Source organism: Haplochromis burtoni, unplaced genomic scaffold (assembly GCF_018398535.1).
Source record: "Haplochromis burtoni strain Fernald_Lab_line unplaced genomic scaffold, NCSU_Asbu1 Contig_724, whole genome shotgun sequence".
In the NCBI taxonomy this organism is placed as follows: Eukaryota; Metazoa; Chordata; class Actinopteri; order Cichliformes; family Cichlidae; genus Haplochromis; species Haplochromis burtoni.
Window position 1 is genome coordinate 163,251 of NW_024583085.1, and position 19,923 is coordinate 183,173.

The following is a 19,923-nucleotide window of genomic DNA, read 5'->3' on the forward strand; positions in this document are numbered from 1 at the left end:
GCTATCCTGGATTGGTAGCTGCCCACTGCATCACTGAGTGAATGGGTTAAATGCAGAGGACTAAGCATTTTCCTACAGGATTAATAATGTATACATACACAATGAGATTCAAGATTAGGCAAATTTGATAATATTTGACACATCCGTGAAGCAGAAATATCAGTAAAATACACAAGAAGTAATATGACTGAAATATTAGTAAAAAATAACTTAATATAAATGGTGAATAGCACACTTTTGTGACATTTGTCAACATCATTAGAAAATGGGTCAACACCGTCAGACAAAAATCCAGATGGTGTTGACATTTGATGGTGTTGACAAAATGATCTGCTGATCTAAAGATCAGCAGATCAGCAGACGAGATGTCTGCTGATCTCTGTACAGAAAACATGCCCTCCACCCTCTGGAAACATTAGACTGCAGATACTATAGAAGCAGTATAAAAATGATGTCTAAGTTGTTTGATATTAATAAGACATCCACAATGGCCACGTTTGGATTATAGGTAGCCTGTAACACAGAGGTCAGACAGACGGCAACATAACATTTGTACACAATTCCTTCAGTGGACCAAAATTGTACATCCAAAAACAATTTATAAAACATGTCACTCCAAGTCACTTTGCGCAGTGGGCATAGACTGCTTTGACTACCTAACTTGAAGTGCTACGAGTATATACCAGAGTCTATGAGGGTTGACTTCCTGTTCGTGTTTCGTGTCAGCTCCAAAGTTTGTTGCTTACAGTAGGTAAAGCATATGCTGCTTTACTGTCCTCCTGGACACTAATGTTATCCATAATTTACAAAATGTACTTACTATTGTGTTCAGCGTGGCTTGAAAAAGTGACTAGGCCTGAAATCTAACCAGAAGAGTATTTACAGAGGTAGGAGAGCAAAGAAGTTGAGGATCAGTTTCCCATAGAACCACAGGTCTTTGTCAACTACCGTTAACCAGTGATGGGAATAACGGCGTTACAAGTAACGGCTTTACTAACGGCAAGTAATCTAACTAATTACTCTTTCTATCATTACAACGCCGTTACCATTACTAACAAGAAAATGTGGTGCGGTCGCGTTAATATTTTTTAACAAACAGACGGTTGAAGCTGTGTTCAGCTTACCACATCTTATATCAGTTGCACGGAAGTAGCTATATACATAAGTAATCTGGGCACTGCAGCTTTAAGCAGCTGCACACGCTCCAGCGGACAGGAATCACTTTCTGGCAGACGATCACTTTTTGGCACAACACCTGGAGCTAGGGGGCAAAGCAATCGCATGAGTGCTGCTGTTTGACTGAGAAAGTAGTCGTGGTAAGCCAATCACATGACCACTTCAAGATGACAAAGCAACAAGGTGATATATACCAGTTTTTAAATTGTGTTGATAGGCCACGTAAAACCAGAGTTATGATAAACAATATATACGCATGTTTTTTCCTTAATAGTTTCATCACATTTAATCTCTAAGGACAGCGCTAGCAAGCACTCTCTGCTTATGACCAAAAAATAAAAAACCCCAGCCCTTTTGTGTTGGTGGAAAAATGCACCATGTCGACCAATCAAAAAAAATGATATGGCAACATGAGATTTCAGTTCAGTTCAGTTCAGTTCATTTTTATTTCAAACATTTCAAACATGTGCCTTCACAATCATTACAAAATATCATTCCATTATTTGTTTGAAAAGGAGTAGGCTGAAGTATTTACTTATTTGTCCCTGATAGGTTTGTAGCTTGAACCCATCCGCTGGAACGTTGAAGGCAATATAATTACACTGCAAAGCAAGACACAAGTAGGCAAGCTTCTTCATGTTTCTCGTGCACGGGAGAGAACCGGACAGGCACCGGAACGGTTGACCCCAGTTGCTCTCGTCCGTCCTCCCATACACTGTCCTTTTATTGAGGTTACATGAATATGCATAGGTTCATTAACATATGACGTCTTACATAAACACAAAGAGTACCTTGCCTGTGTGTGTGTGTGTGTGTGTGTGTGTGTGCTGATCAAAGGGTCAAACACTGTGTGTGTGTGTGTGTGTGTGTGTGTGTGTGTGTGTGTGTGTGTGTGTGTGTGCTGATCAAAGGGTCAAACATCCTTGGTCAGGAAGAGGGTAGCCTCCCCCTCACCCTAGATGGTTCATCCTAGAAAACACGGTGAGGAAGTCCTGCAGTTCATCTAAACAAAGAGCACTTAGGCTAGAACAGACGCAACTACGTTAATCCTACCATAAAACAATAAAACACGGTATGACCTCTCATGCTCCCAAAGTGCTCTCTAATACACACAAAGTTTGCAGACTATCAAGGATCAAAACCTCTACCAATCTACAACTAATTACAAAACTCTAAGCATATATAAGTAAATATTTCTAAGCATAAATGACAATCAACAATACAAACTCTAACAGTCCCTACCCCCTCAAGTTTTACCTCTCATTGATTGATTTATTTATTTTTTTGTCTTAAATTAAACAAACAACATATGAAACATATGAAGTAAAGGAAAACAAAACAAAACATTTGGTTGTTTAGGAAAAGGGGAAAGTTTTAGGAGTGATGGCAAGAGGAAGAGAGAGAGAAAGAAAGACAGCAGAAAAAGAGAGAGAGCGAGTTTTGTGATGTGAGAGATTTGTGACATTTAGCATGTTTGTAGTTAATGTGTTGTCTTGTGTAGTTAGTGTGTAATTTTGTGGATAGTTTTGTGTTGTGTGACAAAGAGGTGACTGCTGTCTGCAGGTATCAGGCTTGTGATGTTCTCCTGTATAGTGGGCAGAAATTATTTTTTTGGAGTTACACAAATAATTTGTGTGGCGTCTTATTGAATGCAGAACGCCTGATTGTTATGTAAATAGTTTGAAATGGTTATTAAAAAAAGGATAAAAGGTAAATGGCTGTAAATAACATTGTTGTTTGCAAAACTTGTGCATATGATTTTCAAAATGACTATTTATATTTGCATTTAAAGTTATGAAATATGATTCAATAAACATGTTTGTGGTTGTTACAGTAAAAAATATCACTTTTTCTCCTCGGATTTTATGTTTTTTTGTCTGATTCTAGATCAATTGTGTTAATACAGTATGTCAAAATGAAAACATAACTGTAAATTCAGACACGTGAGGTTGTGCTGAAAAGGATGATACCAAACAAGGCAAAGTAAATAGTTTTTAAAGGTGAAATGCAGAGGTAAAATCAAAAGTTGTGAAACTTGGCCAATTATACCCTGGACCCCAGAGGGTTAAACATTTTTTTAAAAGTAACGCAATAGTTACTTTTCAAGTAATTAATTAATTTTAGAATCTTGTAACTCAGTTACTAACTCAGTTACTTTTTTGAAGAAGTAACTAGTAACTATAATTAATTACCTTTTCAAAGTAACTTGCCCAACACTGCCATAAACCCCTACCAGCATTAGAAGGAGTTCAGATTTAGGTCACTCTCACATCAGCTTTGACTTTGCACCACCTGGAAGCTGTGTCCATCTTTCATATACACTCTATTGTGGTAACTACATAACATATATGTTTTTTGAACCATATACATCTTTTTGCACTCTTTATTGGCTGTGACAGAACACAGAAATAGTCACTCTAATATCAATTTTATACACCACTAGATAATTTCATTGTGATGTACAGGCCACTTTACACTTTCTCTATCTGCAGCACATGTACAGTGGGCTCAGACTGACATGAACACAAATTCAGAGTATCACATGCCTGGATTCCAGGATGGTGGGTTGTAACTTCCTCCAAGAGCTGCCACAGCAGAGCCATCCGAGCAGCATCGGTGTCTGAACACAGTGATGAGGCCATCCATCGTGCTGTTACAGACTGCTTGGCTCCTAATATTCAGTTAGATAGATAGACAGTATATTCTTCTTTTGGATGTCAAGTTGTAGCCCAGCGTGGTTTTAGAATTTGTGTTTTCTCTTCATTGAGCTGTTTTATTCAGTGTCATGTCATTTCCCAAAAAGAATGATAAAGCACTCTTTTAGAAGGTGGAAAACCATGTACCTGCCGATGTGGTACTTTAAAAAAGACATCATTTTGGCATTGAAGATCATCATAATTTGATCTCATTGCTTTGCTGCATTAGAATTTGTGTTGTAGATTGACATAGGCAAGTGCTAAATATCACATAAAGCAACACGTCATATTAGCAATATGTCACCATAAACCTCATGCAGACACTGATTCCTGCTAACTATTGTTTTGTCATATACAAATAAAGTAGTTGGAATTTAATTCACCAAAAACTGAAACACAGACTTCGTTGACAGGCTGTTACAACAAATAATAATACATGAAGCAATTCTTCAGATAACTGCATCCAAAATGGTTCAAAAGGCACCAACAAGAGGCACGCAGTCAAAAAGTCAGGTTCACTTCAATTAGCAGGGGTGACACATAAGCAAACAGCTGCAGCCAGATGTTTCAGAACCCACCACAGATTCAAAGTAACCATGTTTCTAATAATCCATAATTCTTCAAGCCTTAATACGATTAATACAAGTTGTTTTGAGTCTAAAAAAATGGAAGAGAAAAACAAGCTTTAACAAATTTTAGTATCAGGCTGTTTGTTTTCTGCTTTAAAGTTTTCCAATCCCCATGAACTTAAAATTTGGCAGTCTATGGGGGTTGACTGTCTTTTTCAGTTAGACTCAAGAGGACACTTTAGGAACTGCACTGGCTTCAGTTTTTAGCCCTGGAGGCTGATTTTTGGATGTTCAATCCCTCTACCCCATGTTTTTCCCTTTGCTGGCCTTCATCTTTTTCCTATTATAGTTCCTACAGCCACAAGAATCTGCTGTTGCACAAAAGTAAATAGAAAAAAAGATCTTTTGAGGCTGTTTTCTGAATGACAGCTACTGCTTTATGTAAATGATCAATGTAATGCTAAAAGAAAATAAATGGTAGTACTGAAGAGCCACTAAATTAGAATGAGTCATTTCACTGTCATTTGCCACTTCAGAGTGAGGTAGTTTATTACATTCTTTATTACATACATTTTTTTTCAGTGCCATTTCCTACCTTGCCATCATGCTGTGCCACTTAATATAAACATGTGAACGTGTTAACGTGGGGTACAGCTTCAGTAAAACAGTAATTTAATGTTTTTGTACATTCCTATAGCTGCAAGTTTATACCTTATATGGACAAAAGTACTGGGGCATCTACACATTACACCTCAAGGAGATCCTCAGCCATTAAAGTCCCATGCTGTGAAGCTTCTGGCACACAGTTTTTGTGCTGATGTTAATGACAGAAGAGGTTTGGAACTGTTAATAACTGAACTGAGCTCTGGCAACTTTTATACACTACCACTCTCAGCACTCTGCCACCCTACTGTTTGGTGTGTTGGAGTGTTGTGCTGTGATGGAGATACCACACTTCCTGGGGAGCTGAACAAATTCTACACACGGTTTGATGCACTGAACAACACGCAAGTGAAGAAAGCCATGCCCCCCACCACCGACCAGACCATCTCTCTGCCTGCAGCCGACGTGAGGAGAATTTTCACCAAGGTCAACCCACGGAAAGCTGCTGGACCAGACAACATCCCAGGTCGTGTGCTGCGAGACTACGCTGATCAGCTGGCTGATGTCTTCACAGACATCTTCAAGTCTTCACTGAGCCAGATGATCGTCCCAGCGTGCTTCAAGTCCACCACCATCATCCTGGTGCCAAAGAAATCCTCAGTACCCCAAAAACTGTTTGAGAAACTCAGCAAGTTGGGACTGAGCACCTCTGTTTGAAACTGGATACTAGATTTCCTGTCAGAGAGGCCTCGGTCCGTCCGAATCTGCAACAACATCACCAGCACCATCAGGCTTAGCACAGGAGCTCCTCAGGGCTGTGTTCTCAGCCCACTTTTATTCACCCTCCTGACACACGACTGCACCACACTACACAGCTCTAACCACATCATCAAGTTCGCTGAAAACACAACTGTGGTTGGACTCATCAGCAGCAACGACAAGTCACCGTACAGAGATGAAATTCAACAGCTGGCATCCAGGTGCTGCAAGAACAACGTGTCACTGAATGTGGAGAAAAACCAAGGAGATGATCGTTGACTCGGTCCACCCACACACCACCACTCAGCATGCGCGGTTCCATGGTAGAGACCATTAACAGCATCAAGTTCCTGAGAGTTCACATCTCAGACGACCTCACCTGGACCACCAACACCTCCACCATCATCAAAAAGGCCCAGCAGCGCCTCCACTTCCTGAGACGCCTGAAGCGGGCCAACCTCTCTCCTCCCATTCTCACCACATTCTACAGGGGCACCATAGAGAGCGTTCTGACCAGCTGCATCTCCGTGTGGTTCGGCAACTGCAATGTTGGCGATCTCAGCAAACTACAATGAATTGTTAAAGTAGCTGCCAAGATCATCGGAAATCTCTCCGTTTGCTAAAGGACATCTACCACAACCGCTGATATAATAATAAGGCCTCTGGCATCATGCTTGACCCCTCACACCCCTCACATGGACTCTTTTCTCTCCTTCCATCCAGCAGACGCTATCGCAGCATTTTTTCACTTTGTGCTAACACTAGAAAGTACACAGCATTTGAAAGATTTCAGCTTTCTTCAGTATCATAAAATACTTTCTTTAGAGAGCGTCTTCAACTATTTGACTTTTGATAGGAACAACAAAACAAAACCAAATTCAGTGTCAATTATCAAATTTTCTCATCTTGAAAATTCACCATACCATCGTCCAGCCTTGTCTTCAGTCTTGTTTTTAGGTGAAAAGAATATGTAAATTACATACAAGTTTCCAAGTTTTCTTATAATTTCTTATAATATAATGAATTTAATGTAATATATTTTCAGTCTTACTCACATCACTCTCTCGAACTAAAATATCGAACTACAATATTTCCGTCTTGAAGGTTTATGTGACCTCCAGCTCTCCCTGCACTGTGTCAGTCACTCTGCACTCTCCGTGTTCCTGAATCCTCCCCCTTGCTGTTTGCCAGTGTGACGAGCTGTCTGAGCTAATTCATTTTTCTGACTTCTAATGCCTTATCCTACTCTTTGATGTTACAACCAGGGTTATTTATGTACATACTTGTATACAGAAATAACCTATGAAAAAAACTTTTTGCCAAGTTTTATTTCCAGGAGAAAAAGCTTAAAATAGATGTTGCTATTTTAATCTGTCTGCTATATTTTAATTTTCTAAATAAAAACACACAAAATATTATGAAAAAAATGTAGAAATGTAGCCACTGAAACAACAGGAGAAATGTTCATGATACTTAAGTTGTCTATAATAATGTCAGTAGAATTACACTCTCAGTACTTATTCTAATATTAAAAAAAATGATTTTCCCATGTAGTTAAACATAAACTGCTTGATTAGAAACTTGTACATAACATTCTACTAATTTAAAATGTTAAAATTCTATTTTGTTGACAAGACAGATTAAGATGTTGGGAAGGCTAGAAGGAACTAGGGATGGGAATTGAGAAAGGGTTTTTGGAGAGAACCGAATCCTGGTAGTTCAGTTTGAATTGTTAATCTGCTTCAGAACAGCCGCACTAGATGCCATCTTTCACGTTTGCTGTGCTTGTGGGCATCATTCTTCTTTTTTAGCCTAAACTAGAACACCTGTCAGCATATTGTAGCCTTGGCATATATGCTTCCTACGTGCCTGTGGTAAAGAAAAAAAAAGTTTGACAAGTATTGTAAGTATTAGTTCCAGTGACATCCCTTGAAATACATACTTTTGTATTTAACCCCTAACCTTAAGCAGTACACCATTACCCAAATACTTGGGTGTACCTAAAACTAAATTTTGTCCAAGGTCATACAGATATTAACTGCTGCTCTCCAGCTCATTAGTAATTATAGGTTAACACTTATTTATTGGATAAGAAGCATGGAGCAGTAATGACAGTAACAGATTTCACAACTCTTAGAGAAATTATATTTTTCATTATATCATAGGAACATGTAAAAAATAGTATAAATAAAAACTGAAGTGGTGAATTTGCTTGAAAAACAAACATTGAGCAAACAAACATGTCACAGCAGCTGCATTAGTCGCCCTCGTCCTGTGCAACCTAACATGATAAAATGATCAAAAGGCTAGAAATTAATCTGAGACATCAAATGTGTTGACTCCATAGTAACCTTTCTAGTAACCTAGAAAGCAGAAGATTGTATAAACAATAATAAATTATGACTTCTGTCAGTCTTTGAACAAAGAATAATTGCAATTTTTGCAGTTTTTAATGTAATTGAATTTAATTTTTTAATGCTCTTCCAGATGCAGCCCCAAAGGGATTTGTGTCTCAGGATTGAATGTATAAACCACTGCATTACATACAGTATATCAGTATAGGGTTGCCTAGAAAACTGATACTAAGCTATTAATTAAGATTAAAATAATAATAATGGATTGCATTTATATAGCACTTTACGGGGCCCTCAAAGCGCTTTACAATTCCACTATTCATTCACTCTCACATTCACGCACTGGTGGAGGCAAGCTACAGTAGTAGCCACAGCTGCCCTGGGGCAGACTGACAGAAGCGAGGCTACCATATTGTGCCATCGACCCCTCTGGCCATCACCAGTAGGTGGTAGGTCAAGTGTCTTGCCCAAGGACACAACGACTGAGACTGTCCGAGCCAGGGCTCGAACCGGCAACCTTCCGGTTACGAGATGAACACCCAACTCTTGAGCCATGAATAAATAATATTGATTTAGGCACTCATTTCAAAGAATATAATTACAGACAGGTCTGTCTTTGCCTCCTTGAGCTTATACACAACTTAACACAGCACTACTGTGGACAGACGGAAACACAGCTCCTCCTCTCACTGAAGTAGTTAATGTTCATAATGATTATTATGATGACGGTATCATATGAAGGTCAGTAGAGCTCCCATTTAAACCACAGTTATTATAATTTTTTATTTTCTAATTAGCTTTTAATTTGTCTTGACATTCTGTTTTTATGTCACTTTAGTTTCCACAGTAGATTTTTTTTTATTTCAGATTATTATTTTTTATCATTTGAAAATGTTTAGTTTTAATTTAGTTTAAGTTTTTTTCAGTGTACGTTTTATTCATTTCTTTTTTAGTGACAGGCAAGATTTATGAAAATTAGTGCATGTGTTACAATAAAAACACAACTTTTTGGAAACAGTGGACTCCACCAATGGGGTTTTATGAAACCCCATTGGTGGTTGTGGGGGTTGAGCTGAATGGGGTTAAAAGTGTTTCAGCAGTCAACTTCTGTACAGAAATGAAGACTTTTGCCATCTTAGCTGTTCTTAGCTAAGAACAGCCATCTTAGCTGTTCTTAGATAAAATGGCAAAAGTTTCTTTAACTCTTATTGCAAAGACACAGTAAAGAGCAAGAGTTAAAGAAACCCCAAACTAGCAAGATGAGCTTTTCAACAGACAAAAGCAAACCATGACAAGAAATATACCGTAGGACCTCCAAAACACAGGTTTAGGATCCAGGAATATGGTTTGGTTTGTTTATGGAACTACACGTCGGGTTGATGCAGTCTGCAACAACTTGAATGGCGTGGAAGGTTGTGGTGTAGGGTTAAGAAGGTTTTCTGGTTACATCGTAAGTTAGAATTCAGAGTTCCCACAGAAGTCTAAATCCAGTCGTATGTTTGATTTGATTTTGATTTGATTTGATTTTATTGATTAGCATTCAAATTCAAATCTCAGTGAAAACAGTGAAAAAACAAACAAACAAACAAACAGTGAAAACAGAACAAAAATCTACCATAAAGAAAGAAAGCATGAGACAAGGCTAATCAAAAGGTATTGGCTGAAGCATTTGCTTATTACGCCAACCCTTTTCACAAAATATCTTTTTGTATGCAGCTCCTGTACACAGGGCTTGAAGAAAATAATAAAACAAAGCAAAAACCAAACAAACAAACAAACAAAAAAAACAAAGAAAAAAAAACTTTCCACCTTAGATAAGTAACTACATCAAAGCAAAAGAATCAAGAGGTTGTTTTTTTTTCTCCTTTTTGCTCTTTTCATTCTTGATTTATATATTTTTCTATTACTCTATTTTTAAACATGTTTTTAAACAAGGAAAATGAACTACACCTTTTTAAATCACTGTCATAACTATTCCACAGGTTAACTCCTCTAACAGAAACACATCTCTGCTTTATATTTGTCCTTATCTTGTTTTTTTTAAAGAAATCTGTTCCCCTTAAGTCATATTGACTCTCTCTGACTTTGAACAGCTTCTGAGTACTGGGGCAAAGCAAGTTATTTTGTGCTTTATACATTATCTGTGCCATTTTATATTCAACTAAATCATAAAATTTCAGGGTATTCAGATTAATAAACAAAATGTTAGTTGGTTCTATATAGTTTGATTGGTTTATAATTCTTATAGCTTTTTTTTGTAACTTGAAAATATGAAGAGTGTTCGTTTTATATGCATTACCCCATATCTCCAGACAGTAAGTCATATATGGAAGCAACAGAGTACAATAAAGTGTGTATAATGTTTTTTTGTTCAGGACATGCTTTGTTTTATAGAGAATAGCAATGGTTTTTGACATTTTTGTTTTCACATGGTTTATATGAGACTTCCAACTCAGCTTATCATCAATTATCACTCCAAGAAATTTATTTTCGTACACTCTTTCAATTTCAATTCCATTAACCCTTATTTTAGATACATTTTTCATTTGTCTAGTGCCAAAAATAATCAATTTTGTTTTCTTTATATTTAATGATAACTTATTTACATCAAACCAGTTTTTTAATATATTTAACTCCTTTTCCGCTGTAGTCAGAAGCTGTTCTAAGTTTTTACCTGAGCAGTACAGAGTGGTATCATCAGCAAACAATACACATTTTAACAGTTTGGAAACACTACATATATCATTTATATATAATATAAATAATTTAGGGCCCAGCACAGAGCCCTGAGGAACACCACAAGTTACCTTCAACTGCTTAGATTTTACATTATTGAATTCGACATATTGATATCTTTCATCCAGGTAACTTTTCATCCACTTGTATGCTATCCCTCTTATGCCATATCTCTCTAGTTTATTCATTAATATAGAATGATCAATTGTATCAAACGCCTTTTTTAAGTCTATAAAAACACCAACAGTATATTCCTTATTATCTATTGCATTAGATATCCCTTCAACAAGTTCCATCACTGCCATTGAAGTGGACCTTTTCACTCTAAAGCCATATTGGTTATCACTTAGGAGATTATGCTTCTCAATATATTTATCAAGTCTATTAACAAATAACTTTTCTAAAATTTTTGAGAACTGTGGGAGTAGTGATATTGTGCCTAATAATTTGGTAAATTCTTTCTTACTTGTTCTTATAATATTTACTAATCTATTTTTATATAACTTGTACTTTATTTCAGCATCTTTTGTCCTCTGTTTTATGAATCTCTTATATAGATTATTTTTCTTTTTACATGCATCTTCTATCCCCTTTGTGATCCATGGCTTATTTGATCTGTGATGCTTTCTAGTGATTTTCATTAAAGGACAATGTTTTTCATATAGTGAAATTACAGTTGATAAGAATGCATCATACGCACTATTTGAATCTTCATTTGCAAAAACCTCATTCCTATCAAATGTTTCACCTCAGAAGGTCACTATGAGTGAAAACATGTTTGGGTCAGGCTTTACTTTCTACTCCTCAGTAATTTTGACTTGGACATCTTTTTGCACGTCCAATCAGTTTAATTTCAATAATGACTACTGTTAGGTTTATATTGTTGGATTGTGATGTATGTTTAGAAATATATACTCATATATGCTTATATAAGTATATATAATCGATTGCATATTGATAGGCTGTCTGATCCTAAGTAGTGTGCCTTCCAGAGGGTTCTGGCATGCACACACACCCTAAGGTCATGAGAGAGGTCGTACCTTCTCTTACTGATTTATGGTATAGGAGGACACCTACTCTGTATCTGTTTAATTATAAGAGCCCTTTGTTTAGGTGGACCGCTAGACTCCTGGCACCAGCTCTGGGGAGTCGTTCACAGGGTCACATCTTGACACGCACACAAAAACACACACGCATACCTACACATACACACAGACGGTACTCTTTGTTCACGTGTATGCCTATGTAAGATGCCATATGTTAATGAACCTATGCATATTCATGTAACCATAATAAAGAGCAGTGCTACGGGGGAGCTAACTGAGAGTGACTGGGGTTCGAGCGTCAGGAGCAGCGCTCGTCACAGTTCTCTCCCTTGTGCACGAGATCACACAAAGAGCTCTGCCTGGTGTCCAGTGCTTTTTGCCATTGTAGTAGAATTGTCTCTAATTGTTCCAGCGAGGGGTTTGTGCTAAACAAACCTATCAACTACCTGTCTTAGGCGTAGGATTTGGTTTAGGTTACTATCTTAAAATCCACACGGCCAGTGCCAAACCAGCTACAGTTAGGTTTGCCAACAAATAGTCTGAATTTTATTCTGCAATCAAATATTTAAAACATTCGCTCGATCACAAAATTTGTGAGTGGGGTGTGGGGGTGATACCCTTGGCAGAACATAATGCAAAGCTGGATTTTCACAACAAACGTTGTTAGAGACTGTGCTGCTGGGGAGCTAACAGAGTACTAGCCACCTTTACTTTTAATACCAGAATAGGTGTGTGGTGTAGGACAAGGTGTAGCTCTCACTGCACCAGTACGAGGGAAAAGTGAGAGAGTGGTGAGTGATTACTATATCACCTAACACATAAGCTGTGAGAGACATAAGCTATAAGCTGATGTAAGCAGAACAACTGAAGGTAGATGGTTTTCAGTAATCTCATCTGTCTGAGTCTTTTAGAATACAAGTCTGTAGTTCTATTAACTCCTTTAGGCTGTATTTATCATTTATGTAAAACTATCCCAACGTAACAGGTGGCTAATAACAAACCTGGGCTAGCATAATGGTTGTAGCATATGTTTGAAAATTCAAACCTTCCTGATTCTTACTGTAGGTCTTCTTACCCATTTTTTTTTACCTTTTGCTTATTTAATAATGTGTTGGTTTGAACCTAATGTGGACTTATTGAACATAGTGAAAAATTAGGTATTTTAAAGAAAACTCAAATACTAGTAGTGGTTGAACCAGGAAAGCTCTTTCTCCACCTCTTCCACCATCACCACCTCCATCTCACCTCAGACAGCAGTGAGGTGTCACCTCCCTCTTTCACACATCACTCAGCACATTTATCACACACAGTTCCTTTTTTGCCTCTCTGTGCTCACCTGGCCTCACTCTCATACGCAACTATATTTTGTCTTATAAGGACTGCCACAAAGAAGAATAGAGAACAAAGCTGACAATTCTGCAGGCACAGAAATTGTTGCCCCGATTATGTCTCATTACTCCCTTTCTTTAAAGCTTCAAAGGCACACATGTTTAAGACTGCACACACTCTGAGCATGTATTGGCTCAGTGCAGATATTTATACATAAGTGTGCTGTGACTGTTGAGATTCATTTGAAATGCTTTAGTGAAACCAGGAAGTGAGTGTGATAGAGTAATTTGAGCTTTGCGAAATTACACAAGTGAAATTGGAGCAAAAGCTTTTTGAGCTCCCTCAGCAATGTAATGTGATTACATTACATAGACATGTTCGTACACTGTCATGAAATGACAAATCTGAAGCACCGAGTTGGGATTGTTTTCGAAGAATGATAAAGCTCAAAAATAACATGTAGATCTCACTCTTATAAATGGATCGATTTGAAGCAGACAGTAATATAAGTCTCAGACTCTGACAGAAAACCTGACTTTTGAGTTATGGATGAGCTCAATCATGTGACTTCAAAATGCAGTGTCCACCACCAGTTTATCCTGCTGTTCACATAATCCCAGAGTGGAATAACTCCTTTCTCCTCACACTGAAGTAAATTGTTTACTGAAAATGAAGCAAACAATTGCAGGGATTTATTTATCTAGAAGCCTCAGATTTTTATCAAGCTCCCTGCTGTGAAACAGTACATTGCGACTATTTGATTGTGCTGGATTATTGTGTTTGTGACAAGATAAAGCACATCTACAATATGCTGCAAATTAAAACTGAAACTGTTCTGGTTGCGGCAACCAGGCAGGAGTTTCACAGTTTCACTGGTGCGTGTCTTGATTTAGTGATTAAATAGACCAATACAATATTTGCGCTGCAGCTTTAAATAATTGTATAATTACTTTTGAGGCATAAGCTTATAGCTATAATGTGTGCATTATTAGTTTAATTACTTTACCATACAGTCACAATAAATACACATATTTGGACACATTACCTAAAAATCTAAACCAGGCAAGGGAAATAAATGATGAACAACAAAAACTATACTATTTTTTTATGTCTTTCATATATACTTTCAATGCAGGACCCTCATATAAAAAAGAAAGCCCACCCTCTTTTATGTATCAGGGCAAAATGAGAAATTATCTGGTTCCAAAACAATTTAAAGAGAACATCAGCTGAAGAATAACATGAAATATTTTACTATGTAATTATTGTGTTGTTTTTCAAAAACTAAACCAAAATCCAGAAACAGGGTGGGCAGTATAGTCTCAAAATTGGAGGAAGATATTTCAAGAAAATCTGCAATAACAATATTTCTGATGATATAGAGAAAAAAATTGTGAACATTTTATGGACTCTTCGAGTTTATAGCCTTTATAAGTGCAAGTAAATGAAGACTATTTTTGATCCATCTTTCCCAAACATCTACTGTCACTGAGGACAGATTTCCTCATTTGAATTTGAATTTCCATTGAAATAAGGTCCCATTGTAGTGCAATATTAGTCGCAATATTAGTTTTAAATAAAAAATGTAGATGGATAACATGAGTGTGTGTAAAACTTTGGTTTAATAATAACTAAAGTAAATACTGTATCTAGTAACTCTGAGCCGACAATATTATGACAGAATAAAACTGAAAAATATTTTCTATTTTCTGCTTTTCCACCATTTAACTGCATTATTATTGTCCATTCAGCATTTGTTCTTCGTGTCATCTAGAGTGTAAGTAGCATGTGTAACCAGTGAGGCTGCTAGTTTTTTGTCTTTCACAGCCTGGTTCTATGCAGCAGTATGTTTTTGCCTCAAGTAATGAAACATGTTAGCTAAGTTGTGCTGCCGTGCTCTGTTTAAAGAAAGGACCTTTCAGACCCTTCCAAACAGACTCTACTTGTTCAGTCGTTTTCTAACTGTTCTTTAATCTCCTAGGACCTGGCGTCCACATATGTGGATATCACATTTTGGGTTGTCTAGACCAAAATAGTCAATTTTGCTCTACAAGCCCATATGGAAAAGAAATAGTAAAAACTTATAAAAGACTTGCATAAGATGTGGCCTACTTCATATAGTGAATCATATAAGGCTTATATGATTTACTCATGAAAGTGGCCACTTTCTCATTACTTTCATATATTGTTTTAGTAAGTATCCAAAACATACAAGTTTCGTTTATATAATTTTTCAAGGGATCTTATATCTGTTTTCACTTTTGTATGCTTTTCATACAGGTTTCACACAAGACAGATACAAACTTTATAAGTTTTATATATATCTTTTCCATATGGGAGGGCCTGATATCCATTTACGAGGATGTTATACTGCCACTGTTCTGTCAAAATTTACAGTGAATGTCCTCTTATGTGGATCTCGTTTTTTCTCAAAAATAAAATCAGGTAAAAAAAATTAAATCACGCAATTCTTTGTTTTTACATTCATCAGGTCCCAATCAGCCCAAATAGCAAAGAGAAATTAAAAATGCATGCCATGAAAGAGTTTGGGTCTTAGGAGGTTAACAGTGAAGTTTAACATCTGAAAAGTAACTTTTGATTCATTTCCTTTATTTTATTTATTTTTGTGCTTTTTCTTTGATCATTGCACAATCTTACCTTGGGGTGAAAATGCCAGAACACCCTCTTCTGGGAAGATTGATAGCTGTGTTAAATGTTTTCCACTTATGAATAATTAAATAATTAAAATAATTAATCTTAATGTTTTATTAATGAATTTTGTTGTCATTGCCTTTTTTTCTCAGAATTGCTTTTAATTTCGTTTTTAGTTTGCTTGACATCATCACTGGTGAGATAACTTTGACCTACCTCAGGATGCCTTCAGCAACCATTCCTGAAAAGAAAAAAAGATATAATGTACCAGTGGCATTATAACTTTTTTTTGATGTAGTCTGTGGCAGTAATGGCTAATATAACAGGAACAGGTTTAAGGTAATTGTGGAAACCCCATTACCCAGTGACACATCTTTTTATTTCTCATTTGGAACAGTTAAATTTTTCTCAACGAGTCACCTTTTACCTGGGTGAAGCCAAGAGATTGATGCATATTTGTCATGTTTCTGTTTGCATCAGACCCTTATAGCATGTAGCATTATTTGGTCATCCCTTGCCTTTGCTGGGCTGCACTGCTGTATCATTTGGCACCTTATACATCAGTAGTTCTGCCAATACTTTCAACTTAATAATGAATGGTTGTGTAACAACAACCAACAGGCTTCTATTATAATCTGACTTCTGTGTGATAGACTAATGCTTACTCACTTTTATTGTTCCAGCAGGCTTATTGAATTCCTCCTGTGCAATTCTTCTTGGACTTATCTCCAAGCTCTTGTCACTGTGACGTCTTGTTTGTGCTGTACAATCTGATTAATGAAAAAATTAGTACAGAACAGCATCAGTCCTGTCCGCAGCTGTGAGGTGGGTTCATATTAAAAAGTAAAGCAAATAGAACAAAAATGAAAGCTGGTATCAAAAAATGTATAGTGAGAAGCAGGACATTTGCTTTGAAGTTACTGGACTCCTGTGCCTTCCATGGTATGCTACTTTAATTGCAGCTAATATCTAATACCTCTGAATTCTGTGCAGGATGGCCGTGTGGCCTTCATCGGGCACCAGCTGGGCGGTGTGTCCTTCTCACCCAACAGCCGTGACCAGCAGGTCAAGTTTGCTCGTGCTGTCCAAATCACATACTACCTCCGAAATCATGGACCCGTGGTGCAGGATGCTATTGCAGAGCGCTGGGAGAATGAGTTCTGTGCCCTGGCCAGTCGACTGTCCACAGCCGAGGTCCCCCATGCAGCAGACCAGCTCCACATCCAGTCACTCACATCCTTCAGTCTGTGGCGGGACTTCCACCAGACGGGCCTGCTGGCCAAGGGTGAGGTGTTGGTCAGTCTGGTGCTGGTGCTCCTGGCCGCCACCATCTCCAGCTCTATGCGGGACTGCCTAAGGGGGAAACCTTTCCTGGGACTCCTGGGTGTGCTGACCATCTGCATTGCCAATGTGACGGCTGCAGGGATCTTCTTCATATCAGATGGGAAGTTCAACTCTACACTACTGGGGATACCATTCTTTGCAATGGGTGAGTGGCAATATGGATCATAACAGAAAATGTGTGTTCATGTGTGTGTGTGTATACAGTTGTTGGGTAAAAATGCTTATCTTAGGTTCACACTGATAGTGAGTTGATTGTGGTTTGCAAATTGTGATGGGCAACACTGCTGCAAAGTAATAAGCATGATATGTGTTTGTTTGGCTGATCTTTATCACCACAACCTTTCTCAAGGCAATCCTATCCTTACTGAACAGAATTTCAGGTTGAACTCCAGCAAAATCCAAACCAGAATTTACCATGAAGTCATGTCCAATATAATTAAAATCTAAATTTGAATTCAAAGTTATGTTTAACTCATGGCACATTTCAGTCATTTGATAGTCTTGATTCACTGCAGGAACTCCTTTTTGTGTTTTTTAAAACTTTTTTGTCTGAATCATGAATGCCCAAGTCATCAAAATTCACGAGTTTCTACTGCAGTGATGTTGTGGGTTTTTATTTTTAAGTGAATGAGTTATTGTTTGCAAATGTATACGTATAGTAAAAAAAAAAAAAGACATTTACTCTTTTTTTTCTGTAGAGATCACACTGAAGTCCCATCCAAACCAGAGGGCAAAGCAAGTTCACTGAAATACTGTGAAGGTGCATCCTTATCTGGTAGCACAAGACTAATTAACGCCTTAAAGCTTTTGTGTGATGAGACTCACTACCAATAAGTTATGCCCATGAGGTCCAAGTCATCCTTGGTGATGACTCTATCCTATGGGATTATGTCTTTATTTTAAAAATTGTGTTCCAGAGTCTTAGCAATGAGACAAAAAACATTCTAACATTCTAACTGAAAATCAAAAATGTATTTCCTTTTATTTTTATACAAAAAAAACCCCTACAAAAATCAAACATACTAGCTTGCTGTTCCTGTTAGCTAAGGCCATATACATCTTTCAAATAACAAACTATAGTATAGGATGCCAATGCAGTAAAATGTTAATGCAATGTAAATCTAAGATGTAATATTTTCAAAAAGGCTAAAAACATTTACTCAGTATTTCATGGTATCGTAAGTTACATGTTGTAGAGGAGAGTTTTCCCCTCCAGCAGGCTTGTTTTTATTTTGTATTTTTTGTTTGTTTGTTATTTTTTGTTTTTTAGAAAATTACAGAATATGCCTCGATTGCATAAAGTGTCATAAGATTTTTTTCCCCCTGTTCAATCCTTTCAATTTTATTAGAAAAATAGAAAGCAGTACAATACAATATCAGTATTTTAATCCTTGACATTGACAACTAAAAATGCAGGTACTGAAGATTGTAAATTAACATAAATATTACTTCAAAAAGTGACCTGAATCACATTGTTTCTTAATAACCAGTTATCAGTATAAACCTTAAGCTACAGTCCCACACACCAACACAAATCCCTATCCTTATGAAGACACACATATGATCTTTGTTTTCAAACTTACCTATGAACATAAAGTCGACAACACCAAGCAAAGATGAAAACCAGCACAAAGAGACTTCAAAGCGATTGCCACACTGACTCTACTTTAGAAATATGAACAGGTAGAATTGGAGGCTGTGGCCTGACTTCTAATCAGTCTGTTACCTGTTGAAGTTCACTCTGGCTGCTGGCTGTTGGGTATACACATAGCTTTATCATCACTCATTTTTGGCTAGCTTTGCGTTGGTGTGCAGATAACTAAGGAAACTTTGTAACATGATTAATGATAGAAATGCAAGTGTAATGTTATTAATGAATTTAGTTCAGTAATGGGTTGCTGTGTTATTGAAAAATATAGTGTGATTACAATAACTCAACAGTGTTTGCCAGTAGAAAACCTGCTGAATCAGCAACATGCTAGCAGTGAGATGTGCATTTTTAGGTATTCTTGATGCCAAATTGGTTATCAGTTTTGGATGATGTGGCAAAGAAGAAAGATTCTTATTGGTTTGTAAAGGTAGGAGTAGGGCTGGGCAATATGGCCTAAAATCCATATCACGGTATTATTTGAAGCATGTATCAGGGTCATCAGCATTCTTATGTATGAATTCTGACCTCGAACCGATTTTATGTAGTACAAGGCGCGCAGAAATCTGTCAAAAAATGTTTTAGTACAACTTTAGTAAGCTATGAAGGATCAGTGTTCCCAACTCCTCAGTAAGGAAAATCGCTATTGGTTGTCCTAAAAGTCGCTAGAATTCGCTAAATGAAGTCATTGCCTAATTTGCATAATTGGTCATGCTAATGTAATTGCAACCTATGTTGTTGGAGAGAGAAATAAAATAGTGGAAGAGACAAGAAGTGAGTAAAAAACATTGTAAATGCATTTAGAATTTATTTAGAACTATAAATTAAATTTCTTTAGCAATTATTATTTTTTAATGTCACAATTCCAACCCTGCTCCTTTACCCGGGCGTGGACCGGCATAAGTGACCCAAAATAGACGCTCTGGTGGAGTTACTTTGTGTGTGTGTGTTTATAAGTAGTTTTAAACATTGTGATCCACAAAACAGAATCACAGTAAAAGAAAAACTGAC

The 19,923-nt window shown here is 37.1% G+C and overlaps 1 protein-coding gene across 1 annotated transcript in view; it reads left to right on the top strand.

Moving 5' to 3' along the window:
• Positions 1 to 19,611, top strand: part of LOC102297388 (patched domain-containing protein 1) — a 41,017-nt gene extending 21,406 nt beyond the window's left edge. Inside the window, exons 2-3 of the mRNA XM_005950184.3 lie at positions 16,914 to 17,409; positions 17,963 to 19,611. Coding sequence (XP_005950246.2) covers positions 16,914 to 17,409; positions 17,963 to 18,012 — 546 coding nt within the window. The 3' untranslated portion in view covers positions 18,013 to 19,611. The remainder of the gene's footprint in view (positions 1 to 16,913; positions 17,410 to 17,962) is intronic.
• The last annotated feature ends 312 nt before the right edge of the window (positions 19,612 to 19,923 follow it).